Source organism: Bolinopsis microptera, chromosome 7 (assembly GCF_026151205.1).
Source record: "Bolinopsis microptera isolate Bmic1 chromosome 7, MBARI_Bmic_1.0, whole genome shotgun sequence".
Lineage (NCBI taxonomy): Eukaryota > Metazoa > Ctenophora > Tentaculata > Lobata > Bolinopsidae > Bolinopsis > Bolinopsis microptera.
The window spans coordinates 5,311,809-5,329,470 of NC_087078.1; the positions used below are offsets into that span (position 1 = coordinate 5,311,809).

Here is a 17,662-nt window from a genome sequence, read left to right on the forward strand (position 1 = left end):
ATCTATTCATAGTTGAGACAAATAAACGCAGACTGTCCATAGTTGCAATACTTCTAATACTCTCATTGGAGTTTTAAAGTTTTAATTTTTTAATATCATTGAACGAACACTTAACTTATACAGTTCTATTTGGCATCTGAACAAAGATTGTTTGTTCCAGAACATATTTTGTAGTTTGAATGCATTAATTAATTTTCAAATCAGTTTTCAAACGTTTTATAACCAAAACAGCGCTAAAATGTATGGTCCTGTTTTTACATTGCATAGTTGAATAAGAAACTACGTCATTTACACATATTACCTCATAGTAGTACACTGACGTGGAAATTTATCGACAAAAACAATGTCGTTAAAACTTAGAATAAAGTTACACTTGTGAGTTGTGGGTAAAACAATGATGGAGTGCTGGGGTGTTGTCACCGAGCTTAAGTCTTCCTCATATAGTAAAACAATAGGTTTAATTATAGTAAGATCATTATTGGTACCTCTTGAGTCTTGACCCTCCGTAAAAGTGTAAATTTAGCTGTAAGCCTAATAGTTTGAGTCCCTTTGTAAATTTAGCTGTACGAGTGAAGCTGCAATATAATTCAGTTAGGTTCCGTTCATTCTTTCATTTGACTATTGAGTATTGCAAGATAGCATCAGTACCACCTCACTTTACAGTAATTACCACACTTTACAGTAGTTAACAGTAGTTAACAGTATTTAACAGTATTTAACAGTAGTTAACAGTATTAAGGTATGAGAAGCAGTACCTTGTAGAATGTGCGTGTGGTAGATGTAAAAATATTTGACAATTGAAGAGTGTGTAAAATGTAAAGCTAACATGTTGTCAGTTGTGTCGTTTAGATCGTCAAAGGAACCTTGTGTATAAATTCCTCATGAAATTGCTCGCGGATATCAACATTGCATTGTATCGTTTCAGTCCAGCTTTTGGACTACACTTTGTGACAACCTTTGAGCTGTGCAAACTGCAATTGCACAATGTTGATTTTATTAGAATGATTTCACGTTATAATAAGTTATGTGGACAATGGTAATTTGATTTATAACTACGATGATATTTTTCTATTTTGATCGACTCATGGACTTTTGCCAGCGCTATCATGCTTATAGAGTATAGATGTTTGCACCAGAAGTTAGGTCTTAAAATTAAACATGACTCAGTGACTGACCCCATTTACTAAAGGAATTTTAGAAGACGAGCTGGTGGAAACGAAAGGAAAAAGTGGATGCTGTAGAAGACAAAGGTAGTGATTATAATATATGAATATAACAAACAAAATGTATACATAACGTGTCAAAATATAATGCTTTGAAATATATCATAGTAGTATGATAGTAAAGTAGTACATAAGGTAACAGTGCTAACAGTATAAATAACACCTTGTAGCTGGTGTACGGGTTGTAAGGTAGCTAATTATTCAATGAGGAGGATGTAAAGCTAACATTTTGTGACTTCAAAATGTTAAGATTGTCAAAGGAAAAGTGTGTAAATTCTTGAGCTCCTCGTGGAATTGCGGACTGTACCTCAGTCTTAATACTCAGTAACGATGATAATGTTTGTCTTACCATCATCGGTATCGCTGCAGTTGTGCTTGTAGTTTTTAGTTAAACCCGTTTCATCTTGAAATCCTTTAAGCTGTTAAATTTCATTCTGTTCAATAAAGCAATGACCAGGCCATCTTTTACGCTTAAGTAGGTAAATAGTAAATACGTTATGTGAACAGCAATTTAACTACATGCTACGATGATATTTTTCTATTGTGCAATTTTGATTGACTTAACAGTAATATACCAATGGCTTTTGCCAGCGCTATATTTAAAAGTTTGCGTTAGAAGTAAATGTTTTGTCTTAAAACTTAATAGCTTTTTTTTTCTTGTTAATTGATTGTTATTTGTGGCAGTGTTTCTCCACTTGAAAAGGAGTGTGCAAGAATTTTGACGACATATTAAGTATGATGATCACATGTTGATCACAGATCAGAAATTTGATTCTGTCATTCCTTCTTGTGATCCTAGACTCTATAGAGTTAGTCTTCACATGATTAATAATTGATAAAATATTTGATGAACATTAATTCAGGCTTTTATCTATTTAGTGTGACTTTTTAGCAGTTGAAATGCGTCCGATTATACCGTATATGGCGAATAGTAGTTTAGAAATGTAACCGATAAAAACCACAATAAATTAGTAGACTGATAACTTGATTAGCTTACACGAGGGTGTGTAATGGATTAATGGCTCGTTAACAAGCTAAACGGCTGTATACTGCCTAATTAATTAATGATCCAACGTCGACTTAATGTAATTGATACGGCATATCGCAATTTTTGCTTTTTTTTCTTGGATATAAAGTCCACCTTTATTCATTATCTATTTATTCAGTTCTTATTCATTGCAAAATATATAAATTCCATGCTTTGCAAGATTACAGCGACATGATATTGATTTTAAAAGCTTTTATTGTACGGACTATTTCTATAAACAGCCCCTATACTATTCTGATTTTAGGACTGAGGTTTCTTAAAACTTGAGAAGTGATACAACCCCTGATCATATTACCAGTTACATCTAATAAAGGATGTAGGGATCAATGACCACATTTAATCGCATAATCCATCATCTCATGCTGCAAAACAGCGTACGCTAATAATAATACTGTCGAAACTTGCGTTAGTTTTTCAGCTTTACCATATCTGGAGTCTGGACGGTACACGAGTGACGACTCATAGTCTCTGGTACTATAAACCTGTCGGTATCTTATATCTACCAATCCCGGATAAGATTAAGTGATTAGTAGTGTATTTACAGTAGCTGACCTATGACCTCCAATATTTGTGTTACGAGGTGGTCTAGGATAAGCTCATAGACCGCTTTACGTAAAGTTATTACAGCACAAACCCCACTTGTGTTCCGGCATATAGGGCGTGTTGCTTTACTGTGTGGTTTAGTACGCTCTTATTTTTGTTCCTAGAAGCTCCGGAGGTATGAATGCCGTTTATTCAGAAATCAATTGTCATTTTGCGTTCTATCCCCAGTGTGTACCGTGTGTTTGTGATAATCGGTGTATTTCATGCAAGATGGTATTTGTTGATGTTGGTTTTACTTCTTACACGGTCCAGATCATTATTCATTTGTATTAAGTTATTCATCAGTCACTCATCAGTCAGACCGTTTTTCAGGAGCCCCACCTACTCACCTAGAATGATGTACAATGTATATTTCTGTCTCGATAAAATGTATGACATAAGACTAGGAGCGACAGAAGCGTGCAGCCTCTGTGCAGCCTCTGTACAGCCTCTGTGCAGCCTCTGTGCAGCCTCACTGCAGCCTCTGTGCAGCCTCACTGCAGCCTCACTGCAGCCTCTGTGCAGCCTCTGATTTTGTTATAGTCAATATTCAGAGGTATTTTAGAGGGCCATCGTCCCATAATTACTGAAAATGCATGTCAAATGTCAGTTTTTAAGGCATTAATACACAATTAACGTCAATGCATGCTCGATGTTTAAGCTGCTAAAACTAGAAACTATTCGATGAGACAATCACTGATCTCTCTATCAAAAAATGTAGTAAGCTCCTATTATTCCAGCCTATTATTTGGAAAGTACGTACAGAAATTAATGACACAAGAGCCCAAAGTATGTATGTATTTCACAACATTATGTACTTCTTCTTGCTTAGAATGGTCGCCATGATAAAAGGAAGAGGAGCACTAATGTAATTTCTTTTATTTCAGTTCCTTTAATGTTACCATCACATAGCATTCAAGCATTGCTTTGTTGAATAGTTGGGTATGATCATACCGATACCGTTTACACAATACACATTACACATACACTATACACACTCTTTATTGACCTTGCTGTTTATTGATTTATTTTCGAATGGACAAGTGAAGAGTGGGCCATCAAATAATCGTTCAAAATATTGGCCGGACAATTAATGGGTGATAGGTTAGTCCCTAAATATCTGATAGCCTAAATATCTGATAACCTAGGGACCTAGTTCGCTAGTTTCTTTATAGCACTTCAGTATTATGCGATATATTTGATATCCGCAGCGGCCGCATAAAATATGTACATTTTTTCGTGCTATGAAGCTCACCACCGGGAAAACACGACTTTTCCAAGCTAGTGCTATCCAATGGTTAACAAATATTTATGTAAATGTCTTGTGTGGTAGTGGCAAGCACGCACAGTGAACATGAAAAACAATTAGAATAGCCTTGGATTCTAGGAAGTAAGAAATGCAAGCGGCATTATTTCTTGGTAGTTTATTTTATACTTTCGAACATTCGAACCTCACGTTATTGATCAGTCTGACCCAAAATAATCAAATTAAAGCCGACTTTGCGACAATTATGCATTGCTAACTTATATTTATAATCTGTTGGTAGTTTAATTGTTGATCACTCGGGACCCGAACACTTGCTTGATACTAAGTTTATATATTTTTGCGATCTTTTATCTTCATATATTTGACATTTCGTGTTCGTTACTTCTCTCCAAAACTTTTTTCTAAGATTTACAGTAACATTTCGTTACTTTTTTCGTGTTTTTGGGTACATTCTAAATCACAATTTTGGCTGTAAGAACTAAGAGATTTGGAGCAACCACCAGTCACCGTTTAAAAACACTGATGATCTCCGCTTAAAAGACACATAACACCGTTTAACTTCATGAGAACACATCTACACGATGTTAAGTGACGTGAAGTTGTTCTTAAACGGTGGGTTTCTTCAGAAGTCAGCTGTAGAATTTCACAAACCTGCATTTAAGTACCGTCCCTTTAGTTGGTGAGATGAGTTTTAGGAGTGCAAATTGTTTTTAGCGAGGGCCCAAACAAAGTAAAATGTTTTATTCGGTTTTCAGGGTTCTTTTGCGATAGTCAAAACGCGACAACTAGCGCTGGATGGCGACAACTAGCGCTATCCAGCGCTAGTTGTCGCCATCCAGCGCTAGTTGTCGCTATCCAGCGCTGGATAACGCTGGCCAGCGCAAAATATATATGTTCGATAATTGTCGCTATCCAGCGCTAGTTGTCGCCATTCAGCGCTAGTTGTCGCCATCCAGCGCTAGTTGTCGCTATCCAGCGCTAGTTGTCGCTGGCTATGCGACACTGTCGCACGCGATAGTTTGCGATGGCCAGCGCAACTGGCCATCGCAGAAAACAGCTCGATAACTAGCGCTGGATAGCGACAACTAGCGCTGGATAGCGACAACTAGCGCTGGCCAGCGCTAAGCGATAGCCAGCGCTGGCCAGCGCTGGCCATCGATATCCAGCGCAAAATTTTTGCGCTATTACCCGTCAGCTAGCGCTGGCCAGCGCTAACCAGCGCTAGCCAGCGCTAGCCAGCGCTAACCAGCGCTAGCCAGCGCTGGCCAGCGCTAACCAGCGCAATGTATCAAAATCATATACTTGCGATATTACTCGGATGATGATTAAATTTAATCACTTTACACTCGACTGTCACGTGACTTTTTTACCCATTCTCTGACTCTAGCTGGTTCTGAACGACTTTTCGAAACCCTAACCCTCTAATCTGATCCCAACCCTAACCCAATCCTATAACCCAATCCTATAACCCAATCCTTAACAAAAACATATGCTGAAACCCTAACCCTAACGGTAATTATTAATTATATAAATACATCGATTGAAGTTGGTTACAACTATCAGGGGCCCTTTTAGAACAATCTCGAAGATCGACTGCAGAGTGATTTAGCACGCTAGATATTAGTAATACTAATAGTATTACTCGTCAGCCAGCGCTGGCCAGCGCAATATAGTTGCAATATTACTCGTCAGCTAGCGCTGGCCAGCGCTAGCCAGCGTTGGCCAGCGCAAAATATAAAAATCAAATATTTGCGATATTACTCGTCAGCTAGCGCTGGCCAGCGCTGGTTAGCGCTGGTTAGCGCTGGCTAGCGCTGGTTAGCGCTGGTTAGCGCTGGCTAGCGCTGGCTAGCGCTGGCTAGCGCTGGTTAGCGCTGGTTAGCGCTGGTTAGCGCTGGCCAGCGCTGGCCAGCGCTAGCTGACGGGTAATAGCGCAAAAATTTTGCGCTGGCTATCGCTTAGCGCTGGCCAGCGCTAGTTGTCGCTATCCAGCGCTAGTTGTCGCTATCCAGCGCTAGTTATCGAACTGTTTACTGCGATGGCCAGTTGCGCTGGCATTCGCAAACTATCGCGTGCGACAGTGTCGCATAGCCAGCGACAACTAGCGCTGTATGGCGACAACTAGCGCTGGATAGCGACAATTATCGAACATATATATTTTGCGCTGGCCAGCGTTATCCAGCGCTAGTTGTCGCGTTTTGACTATCGCAAAAGAACCGTTTTCAGTACCATTTTTTTCATCCACAATATGCAGAATAAATGAGGTCATGTTGTCAGTAGTATCCACAATATGCAGAATAAATGAGGTCATGTTGTCAGTAGTATCCACAATATGCAGAATAAATGAGGTCAGGTTGTCAGTAGTAAACTCTTAATTATTCGAATATCTTAGTGTGAGTGCTTTTTACACTCGTTTTATCACAATTTACCAATATGATTATATCAGGCTCACTCTGTCACTGATCACTTGTGTAATGTGTATACTACAAACTTATAACAGAGAGTTTATTCCAGACTTCTGTCCGACTCAAATCTGCGGTATACTCTTTATAAACAAGTTAGAAACTCTGCAGTCTGCCCGGGGGTCCTCTCAGGTACGTGAACTTGGTCTCACATTGTGGGGAATCTCACGAGCATGTACTTGAAAAGAGTATTGAGAACTAAAACGGTACGAACTACCATGGGCCTAGGCTCTATAGTATATTGTAGAGCTTCTTTTCAAGAGAGGCTGGAACTAGATAGTAGATAGCATTTCCATGAGGATGCTCTGCCTGCTTCTGGGTTATGGCAACTCTGAAGGCGGTTGAAACTGTCAGGGTCACTTCTTGCAACACTAGTCGAGCCAGCGGCCATGGTCAAGTATCGAGTTTATGGCAGAAGTCAGTTCAGTCTAGAGTCTTGTAACATATAATATTAAAGTCATTATTGTAACGTCCGATATAACGTCCGATATAAAAGTATTCCAAATTCAGGTAATGATGAACTAATGATGAAAAAATAGAATGAGCACGACTTTATCATGTATGATATGGTTTTTGATATTCATTACCCGAAGTTCACTGACTAATGGTAAGCAGGTACATGTTGTGTGCCTTCAGTTCAGTTTCAGAGTTTTCAGAGTTTAAACCCAAAATTTTAGGTCTTTGAATTACCTGACATTTTTCACTCCAAATTTTAGGTAATTTAATTAATTGACATTTACTATTTCAAGGTTATATTGAGTTGATATTAGACGGTAACGATGGGAATGAGGCGACAGATTACCTCGATTTCAGCATCACAACCAACCGACTTCAATTACAATTGACCCAACTAGATGACAACGCAGACCTAGAATTTTCTGTAGAAGCCGGTGTTTTTGAACGAGATAGCCAAAGCTCACAGATTGCATTGCTTACCTATAAATGGAACACACATTCGGGTCGAAACAATATTTTATCATTGTATGATACTAGTGAATTTGAGCAATGCGACGAGACCAAAACAGAAATGCTTAAATCAATCCCCTCAAAAGTAACTGTAGATTTGAATACAGACTACTTGGTCGAAATCAAAGGAGGGGAGCAGGGTACATTTTCAAGTCTAAGCACTGTACCATGTCCGGCTGTATGGACAAGCTTCACAAGCAATCGTGCTAAAGTCACGAAAATGAAACTAAAATTGGTGGATGATGATGATGGCTACACATTAGAGAACATCTACACAGTAGAATACAGGATTATCACTGGTATGGAGACAATTGTATCTTATAACTGTATAATAAATCTGCTCACCTTTTTTCATAGAATTGTATCCTGGAAAGTTGACACGGCTGTTCATTCGTCATGAATGAACTGGTTACTCATTATTAAATACGACGTTGATAAATGACCCTTTCAGCGTGTAATCCCGGGCAGTATTTGGATGCTAGAGAAGGTAGTTGTACGGACTGTGAAACTGATCATTATGGTGCTGGAGTCTGGCTTGAATCGTGTACTAAATGCCCTGAAGCTAAAGGGGTGGAAGCTGGAAAGGGAACAAAAGAAAGTGACTGCACTTGGAGTAAGTTCAAAATTTCATTAAAAAATCCAACCTGAAATCCTCGTGATTCTATTTCATTTCCTTTTTTACTTTAGATAATTTTTGATTAGCTCAAGATGATAGCCGATTAGAAATAACCATAATAATAATGCTTTCAGAACCATGTGAAGCGGGTCAGCGTCTAAATCAAGCCATCGGTTGTGAGGACTGTCCAGCAGATCACTGGAGTGCATCAGGAAACACAGCTGCTTCCTGCACTGTCTGTACATCGGGAAAAGAAGTGGGTGCTGGACTGGGAAAAGGAGCTGGTGACTGCAACTGGAGTAAGTAGATTCGACAGGCCAAGGGTATGCAATATGCATTCTAATCGTGTATAATCATCCTTCTTTAGTACTTCGTTTTCCTCAGTCAGGTAATGTAACAGCAATGTAATGTATGTAATAGCAATGTAATGTAATAGCAATGTAATGTAATAACAATGTAAGTCATCATTATCTTCAGAGGACTGTAGTAGCGGGCAATATCTGGACCAAGCGACCGGTTGTAAGAATTGTCTAGCAGATCACTGGAGTGTAGGAGGGCAGGTTGCACAGTGTACACAATGTCCAGCTGAAAAAGGAGTTTCTGCTGGAGCTGGAACGAGCGAGGCTGACTGCACTTGGAGTATGTTTATACGTTATCGTACAATGCCACATATATTTGTGCTTAGCAGTTCAAAACTAAAACTTTATGTTAATTTACCGTGTTAGATTCGAGAAACTCTGGCCAGAATTCCTTATTTAACTTTGGTTTAAAGTTGAAAAGGATGTTTGCACAAGAGTAGTGGCTCAGGGCTCATACCTTGCGTTTACCTGAGCGACAAGTCTGGCGATTTAAAGAAAGACTGTCCGAATATGTGACGAGAAGGACACTTCCTTGTGTTCCAAATGGACTACTGATTGTATTTCGTAATCACGTCCCTTTTTCGGATGGCATGGCAGTCTCTTCATTTGTTTTCCCTACTATAATATTATAATAATTATTATATTTACAGAACCATGTGAAGCGGGTCAGCATCTAGATCAAACCAACGGTTGTGAGAACTGTCCACCAGATCACTGGAGTGCCGCTGGAAACGAGGCTACGACCTGCACTGCTTGTGCAGCGGAAAAAGGAGTGGGCGCCGGACTAGGAAAACAAGCTGGTGACTGCACATGGAGTAAGTATTTTCCTAACTTTCTAAGTATGTTGGGCGCATTTACGGCTTTCACTATGTTACTTATACTATAAACATCATGGTTTAGTGTCTTTCGCTTTAGACTTCACAGACTACAGTCCATATTTTTACACCCCTCTCACGGATATGTTATCTTCAGAGGACTGTAGTGGCGGCCAATATCTGGACCAAGCGACCGGTTGTAAGAATTGTCTAGCAGATCACTGGAGTGCAGGAGGGCAGGTTGCACAGTGTACACAATGTCCATCTAATAAAGGAGTTGCTGCTGGAGCTGGAGCGAGCGAGGCTGATTGCACTTGGAGTAAGTTTGAATTTGAAGTAATAATTTATTGTACTTTCAGCTGATCAAAATACCCAACAAAATATTCGAAAAAATACCCGAGACGAGACTAAATCGTTAACTGAATATTGCAACGTTACACCGAGCAAAGAAATAATGACCCGACAGATTTCGAACACGATTTCGAAAGATGAATCAGCCAAGGCACTGGAAATAGTGAAAACTGAAATGGAAATTAAATGAAGCGCTATAATCAGTTAATCACACGATTGGTACACATCACACACAGAAAAAACGAAATAAGAACACAGAAAATGACAACAGAATATAGTATAGATGCAAAATGAGACATCAAAAGCGGAGCCTGAAGGTTAAGCACAGGTAGTTGGTTCAATCTCAAAAGTGGGACCTGAAGGTTAAGCACAGGTAGAGGTTGACAGCATGACTCTGTGGTTGGTACGATCTCAGAATATCGTAGCAAAGTACGAGGTCTGACTTTAACATGACCTTACAGAACCATGTGAAGCGGGTCAGCGTCTAAATCAAGCCATCGGTTGTGAGAACTGTCCAGCAGATCACTGGAGTGGTCCAGGAAACACAGCTGCTTCCTGCACTGTCTGTACAGCGGGAAAAGAAGTAGGTGCTGGTTTTGGAAAAGAAGCTGGTGACTGCAACTGGAGTAAGTAGAGCTCAATAAATATGCATGGGCTGATATGTGTTGCTGGACAGGGGAACTGGAAAGTGAATGCACTTGGAGTAATTACTAGCTGAATTACATCTACATGAAGGGACAGCATTACAGAACAGAAAAATCATATACCTCGCATGCATTCTTAGAATTCCATCCAAACTTAGTCTCATGCCTTTTCAGTTTTCATGCACTTCGCGTTAACAGCTGATTGAGTGGGTTGTTTTAACTTTTAATTTTCTTACTTCATTATTTTCCTCTGATTAATCAATCAATTCGTACTTACTGGTAAGTTATTATTTTTTACCTGAGGACCTCAGGGCGGCAGGCTGGCTCCGCCCAGTCAAATATCGTGAGAAAAAATCGAATAATTCGCGCATTTAATTTATTTGACGTCACACGCTGCCTTTTACAATTCATTACTAATACTAGTGTTTTATTCTGGTCAAAAATAATTAACGTGGTGTAGCTATCCAACAGGTTGTTCTCACTACCCGACAGTTGCGGGCCGATGCCAGATGTACAAATGTTTGTAGAATGTTCAATTAATCTGGAGAAGATCGCTACGAAAAAGTCGTTCATTCATGCTCTTATATGGGTAGCATTTTGATGATCAGCTCATTTGCCCTGGAAGATAATGCGTATAACGTACCTAAATATCAATCAGTAATTTTATAGCATCAATAATCATTGATACAAATATTTACGTACTGTGTTGACTCTTCATGTAATGGGCATATTAGAAGAGGATTGTCATTATATAGCCCACTTTTGACCGAAGAAATTTTAAAAGACTATAGTCTCTATAAATTTCTCATAAGAGCGAAGACACTCGGAGCGGTTTCCGGAGGTTAACCTTACCGGTTGTAATTTGTAAGGTTCAAATTGTGCACGATCATCAACATTATGCATAGCATGGTTAATATCTTGTACACCTTACCTTCGTTAGGCATGGGGTTTTTAAATGTAACAGTGAAGCCCCATTCAAAATCGTTTTGTACAAAATTCAAATTATAAACTTACCTCGTTTTAATTTCACAGTGGTTAAGTTAGTTGACTCTTAATAAATTATTAAATAACATTTTTGTCTAAGAGAGAAAAAAATACCGAAAATTTTGTCATTTAAAGGTTTCTAAAATTGTTCGTTAAAAATCATAGTGCGGGTGAACCAGAAAATTATAAACTTCTAGTTTATAAGATGTGAAATTATACTTATGTGAAGATGTGAAATACGTATCGTACGTACTTGTAAAACCGCCTGTATGATACGTACTTTTAGATTTTTTCTAAAAGTGCAGGGCTGATGAATTATCAAAATACGGTTGAATTTAATGAGTAATTTTTAAAAGATATCAATTTTTGGATAAGATGTTAAACAGCGTACACGTCTATGTCGCCTCATTATAATTATCAATGCTGCCTCATTGTAATTTCTATCGTCATAATAATAGCATTGTACTTAATGGCAATGCCACATGCGCAAGATTATTCTGGAACAAATCGAACATGTAATCGATCGAACATGGAACACGCGCATACTTGTGTTTCATGACTTTGAGTTTGAATTTTGACACGCTGGTCGTGTACAATCCACTATTCTATTACTTACTTGCTGTTAGTGTTGCATGTTTATCAATTTACAGTGCACTGCAAAGCAGTGGCGTAACGTTACCTGTTGGCGCTCCCCGCCGAAAAAGCGTCCCCCTGTCGGCCATTGGCGCCCCTCCCTAAAATTTAACAAATTAGGTGATTTTAGAGTATACGCCGGTAAAATCTCTAAAAAAGTGTGTTTCTAGAGCAGAACGCTCAGTTTTGCTAGTACCTCAGTTAAGTTTTTCAAGATTGGCCCAGATTCAAACTACGATTTGGCCCCCCGGCCCTCCCCCCCCCTCTGAGCGTTAATTTAATCACACATTTACGTTTTACCGAAATATTAATATTTCGGGAGAAAAATGACATCCTGAAAATCTTGTATTTTTCAAGGTTAAAATACGGCTTGTATCTCATACGTATTTAACCCCCGGTACGATACGTATTTCTCCTCGCGTGGAGTAATGCCGCCCCTCTTTGCAAAGGTAAGATATGTTACACTTACAGTTAGTCGTGAGGAAGTAACGAACTTGTATATCAAACTATCAACTGTACATTGACATGTCTTACCAGTAACTGTAAGTACGAATTAATTGATTAATCAGAGGAAAGTTTTAAATAATGAAGTAAGAAAATTAAAAGTTAAAACAACCCACTCAATCAGCTGTTAACGCTAAGTGCCTGAAAACTGAAAGAAAGGCATGAGACTAAGTTTGGATGGAATTCTAAGAATGCATCCAAACTTCCAAAAAGTTATTTAGAACAATTGTGCATGAACTAAACATTTTAATAGCATCCACTCTTAAAAGCCTAAATTTTCTAACAGTGGCTGCACGATTCGCTAAAATTGCAAAATTATATTTAATAAAAATACGAAATAAAATTGGGCAGCATGAAAGAAACCTCCAATTTGAAAATGCTAGGCAAAACCACAATGTTCAAAACAATTATAAATGTAAATAGTAAACATCTTTAAACCAACAGAGCCGTGTACAAATGGAGGACAGTACCTTGACCAAGCCACTGGTTGCCAGCTTTGTGGCGCCGATACCTGGGGTTCCCCGGGCTCTACTAGTGCCACTTGTACGCCGTGTCCTACAGACAAAGGAGTGGCAGCTGGGGCTGGATCTAGTGAGGATGATTGCACATGGAGTAAGCTAGTTACTAAATTTCAATGTATCTTTTATGATGATAATGAGTTTGTTGAGGACATGGGTTGAAATTTTGTAAAAACCCCTGAATTCTCAACCTGAAAACTGGAAATTTCTTACGCCGAACTGTTTATCAATGCGGTTAACTTAAATAATCTACAGAGGGCTGCGCTGGTGGTCAGTATCTAGAACAATCTTCTGGGTGCCAAAACTGTTTGGCGGATCATTGGAGTCCGGTCGGGTCAAAGAGTCCCACTTGTTCAAATTGTCCGGCAGACAAAGAGGTGGCAGCTGGACAGGGGAAACTAGAAAGTGACTGCACTTGGAGTAAGGGAATTATTTTTATCGTCTAGTCTTTGATTTAGGAAACCATTACAGCATTACCTCACTGCTTTCACTTGAGCCCATTTCTAGAACAAAGTAACATTTTCAGAGGCTCTTGTCGGTGGTTAGTATTTAAACCAAAACTTCACTGCTTTCATATTCACTTGACCTCATTCCTAGAACTAAGTATAACTTTCAGAGGCCTGTGCCGGTGGTCAGTATCTAAATCAGGAAAACGGCTGCACCAATTGTGAAGCAGGGGAATTCAGTGCTGGGGGAACAGCAGATTCTTGTACAAAATGTGAGGCAGACACTTACAGTGAAGCGGGTGCGACTAAGTGCACTGCATGTCCTTCTGGTAAAGTAGTAGCTTCCGGAGGAGGAAAACAAGAAAGTGATTGCACCTTCAGTAAGTTAATAGTGAAGGTTATTATATTGTACTCTAGTTATGTGATCATGGAATAAGCTATGGATTGACCATTTGTACTTTCACTGCTCTTTTCCGAAGAAATAAGAGGTCATTTTTTTCAGAATCTTGTCTTGGGGGTTATTATGTGGATGCTACAAAAGGTTGCTTACCTTGTGAAGCAGGGGAGTTCAGTGCTGGAGGAACAGCTGATTCTTGTACAAAATGTGAAGCGGATACATACAGTGCTGATAAAGCCACTAAGTGTACCGATTGTCCTTCTGGCAAGGGAGTAGCTTCTGGAGATGGCAAAGAAGAGGTTGACTGCAAATGGAGTAAGTGAACTGCATGGAAACCTCTGTAACACGATCCTGTAAATTCGACCAGGGATTTGTGCTAAGCAATATATGCATGCTAATTAAAATCTCGTTAAATTATTGTATAAATAAACGCAATCCTAGAAATATGATAACAAAGATATACCTTAAACCTGTAGAATTCTTGAGCAACTAACTATTCCTGGTAAAGAGCTAAATTTCTGATGTTGCAGAATAAAACAGACGATAAAATGAATAAACCTTTACCGCAATAAACATTTGGGAAAGAAGCATGCATACTGGAAGAGACACTTGACAATAATTTCACACAGCATTCGAAATCAAAATAATGAATTATGAAAGAATGAAACACATTAAACGGTGGATCTAATAGAAGTGTGCCATAAGGTCTGAAGAAAACCTCTAAATACCACCTGATGTGTAACCCGTCATAGGAGAGAACCAATAATTGTGTCCCAAACATTATTACTCCAATGTCTTTATTCTCGAACTAAGTAGAAATTTCAGAGCCGTGCGCCGGAGGACACTACCTTGACCAGGATAAGGGATGTCTGACTTGCAAGGCAGGAGAATACAGTGTCGGAGGAACAGCAGCCTCCTGCTCTACATGTCTGAAGAACCAGTACAGTGCAGTGGGAGCTTCTCAGTGCACTGATTGTCCTGCTGGTACTGGGGGTGTAGCAGCTGGAACGGGAACTGAGGAGGCCCAATGCAAAGGTATTGGAAATGTAACACATTACTCACATTGAAATTTAAAGGAATTAGTATGCATATAATTTTACCAAGTTTTGTTACTGTGGTGTATACGAAATCAAAATACGAGACAATCATGTTGAACTGTTGGCGCCTAGTATCCTGATGGAGTACTAAACTAAGCGACTTACTTGAGAGAATGAAGACGGTATCGCTACCAATGATCTTATACCCTCAATATATATCTCAATTTGAAAACACGTTTATATGAGACGAATATTTGAGTGCTGAAGAGTGAACATTTCAGAGATAGTTTGGAAGATGACAGGAGCAGCTCTGATCCAGGCAGTAGCTGGAACTGAACCCCAGATTGTTAGTGGCAGTCAGGGTGTTCTAGTTGTCACCACAGCAAATGAGGTGGAAATGGAGACTGCTAATGTCACTTTCTGTAACAGTGGTTACGATAACACAACTGCAAATATGATTTGTCAATTACTCGGATTTGGAGATGGAACATTTGGTAGCAGTCCACAAAACTTTAAATATGTTCCAGAGTAAGTATGTTGCACTATTGCTCTTAAATATTCAGTCAATAAGGGAGTTGATTTTTGTTCATATGTTGTACAGATATTAACTAGGATTTCGGCACAATTCTGCAACAATTAAAAACTGCAGTACCGTTATAGGCAGATTATTGCTGGATTCTCACATGTTTTCGTATTTCAGGTCATTACTATCGAGTATGAGCATGCCAAGACTAGCAGGTGATGACTGTGCTGGGAACTTACTGGCCATATCTGCTGAGTGTGTTGGTAAAATGATGGCTACGTCATGCGAGCAAGATGAAGTTGTTTGGATAAAATGCGCAGGTAAGATATCGCTAAGCCCCCAATCCCGCCCAAATAGTAGATACCTACATCAAGGAAATAAGGCAGTATCCAGATAGCCCGACCCCTGTTCGCGAACAGGTGTTCGTGAACAACTTATGACATGATACTTACCAAATCATATGACTGCATAATAACAGTACACAGACTTGCTTGTGATGATGTGAACCCCTTGACACTGAATCAAGCAGGGTTTACATCATTGCAAGCACGGTTGGTTCACATTATCTTTTACTTGAACATTGACAAATTTTAATTCAATTTAATAAAACAAATATTAATAAAACAAATATTTAATAAAACAAATATTAATAAAACAAATATTTATTTTTACGGCACAATCAAACAATATCAATAATAAATAAATCAGGGGAGGTTTGAAGAGGTTTGAAGTGCCGAAGGACACTGCTTATCTTTGGATTTGAGAGTGACCTGTGCTTGAAACCCCCTCAACCATCCACTACGTCAATATACTTATTATACAAATATAGAAAAATATAATAATCTAAAATTGGTTATTTGTCTAGTTTGGTGACACAGGAGAGCCCAGTTGAGTTTTAGTTTAGGTTGAAGTTTTAAATCATAGTTTAATCATGTAGCACAGTTAACCTACCATACTATAAGTTATATCTTGATGCAAGCTAGTAAGGTATCTTGATTCTTGATGTAAGCAAACTACAGTGGAATTATTATTTAGAACAGCCTTTTTTTACTTGAACATTTACAAATTTTAATTTAATTTAAATTTATGTACAGATCATAGTAACAGACTAAAGTGTAGCACAGTTAACTGTTTACCTATCATACTATAAGTTATATCTTGATGCAAGCTAGTAAGGTATTAAATTAATAGCAAGTCTGTGTACTGTTATTATGCAGTCATATGATCTGGTAACCATCATGTCATAAGTTTTTCACGAACAGTTGTTCGCGAACAGGGGTTGAGCTATCTGGATACTGCCGGAAATATTTAATTGTTTCTGAAAACAGTAAAATCTAGTTCATCTAAAATCAAGGGAAAAAATAATAATCATCGAACGCAATTTAGATCAAAAACACAAAACTATTTCTAGACTAACAACTACTCAAATTGTAACTCACTAACATTTTTTGCAACATCTAATTCAAACTAGATTCTTCTTCAGAAGTCATAGATGACCGCGACGACAGTTCCTCAACGAAGATATCAGCGGCTGTCACTTTAGTTATTGTTAATATTGGTTTTGCTTTGTTTTGGTAGAGATTTAAAAACGCTGGGATTATATTTTAAAACATTTCAGAGATCACAGCATGTTCAATTGATTTATAAGTTTATATTTATTATCTTAACAAATTGTAATTATTAAAAAGCAATTAGTGAATAAGATTAGTACAGTGAGCTCAGCAGCTTGCGGTAATTTATTTTATAGATTAAACTCATGTTTATAAATTCAGTATAGGATAAACGATGTCATTTTGTAACGCTTTTGCTAATAACCATCTTATAGAGAAGTCTAAAAAATAAATTATAGATTGAAATAATTTTAAATATTTTAAATATCTTAAATAAGTAGGACAGTTATTCGTTTGTTTTTGTTTTACATTTTGGTGAAATAGTTATTACTTTACGAGTATTTGTTTGTGGCTGCCGATGTGGTGGTCGCACCTTAATTATACAAGTTTTGAAGGAATGTTGCTGTTATTGTTTTGACTATTAAACTTTTGTAGAATACGATCATGTGATTTAGAACCCATTTTAAGTTGGAAATATAAGGGTGACCTTAGCAAGTTTGCAAACTACTCTCTATGTCGTAGATACAGCTTTAAATAGAGTCTCTACGACGTAGAGACAGCTTTAAATAGAGTCTATACGACGTAGAGACAGCTTTAAATAGAGTCTCTACGTCGTAGAGACAGCTTTAAATAGAGTCTCTACGTCATAGAGACAGCTTTAAATGGGTCTCTACGAC

The 17,662-nt window shown here is 38.4% G+C and overlaps 1 protein-coding gene across 8 annotated transcripts; it reads left to right on the forward strand.

Annotated features, from left to right (window-relative positions):
- Nucleotides 1-1,187: 1,187 nt before the first annotated feature.
- On the forward strand, nt 1,188-17,422 carry LOC134818241 (major surface-labeled trophozoite antigen 417-like). 8 transcript variants are annotated; one of them, XM_063827726.1, is made up of 17 exons: nt 1,188-1,250; nt 7,093-7,189; nt 7,332-7,847; nt 8,000-8,161; nt 8,299-8,463; nt 8,642-8,803; nt 9,174-9,338; nt 9,496-9,657; nt 10,151-10,315; nt 12,899-13,066; nt 13,228-13,392; nt 13,589-13,798; nt 13,921-14,130; nt 14,641-14,850; nt 15,134-15,380; nt 15,553-15,695; nt 16,859-17,422. In XM_063827726.1, the coding sequence occupies exons 2-17, from the start codon at nt 7,123-7,125 to the stop codon at nt 16,951-16,953; spliced, it is 3,012 nt and encodes a 1,003-aa protein (XP_063683796.1). In that variant the 5' UTR covers nt 1,188-1,250; nt 7,093-7,122; the 3' UTR covers nt 16,954-17,422. The 8 variants fall into 8 exon arrangements, with proteins under 8 accessions (XP_063683796.1, XP_063683790.1, XP_063683792.1 ...); XM_063827720.1 differs by having other exon boundaries at nt 14,632-14,850; nt 16,847-17,048; XM_063827722.1 differs by lacking the exon at nt 1,188-1,250 and having other exon boundaries at nt 7,066-7,189; nt 14,632-14,850.
- The last annotated feature ends 240 nt before the right edge of the window (nt 17,423-17,662 follow it).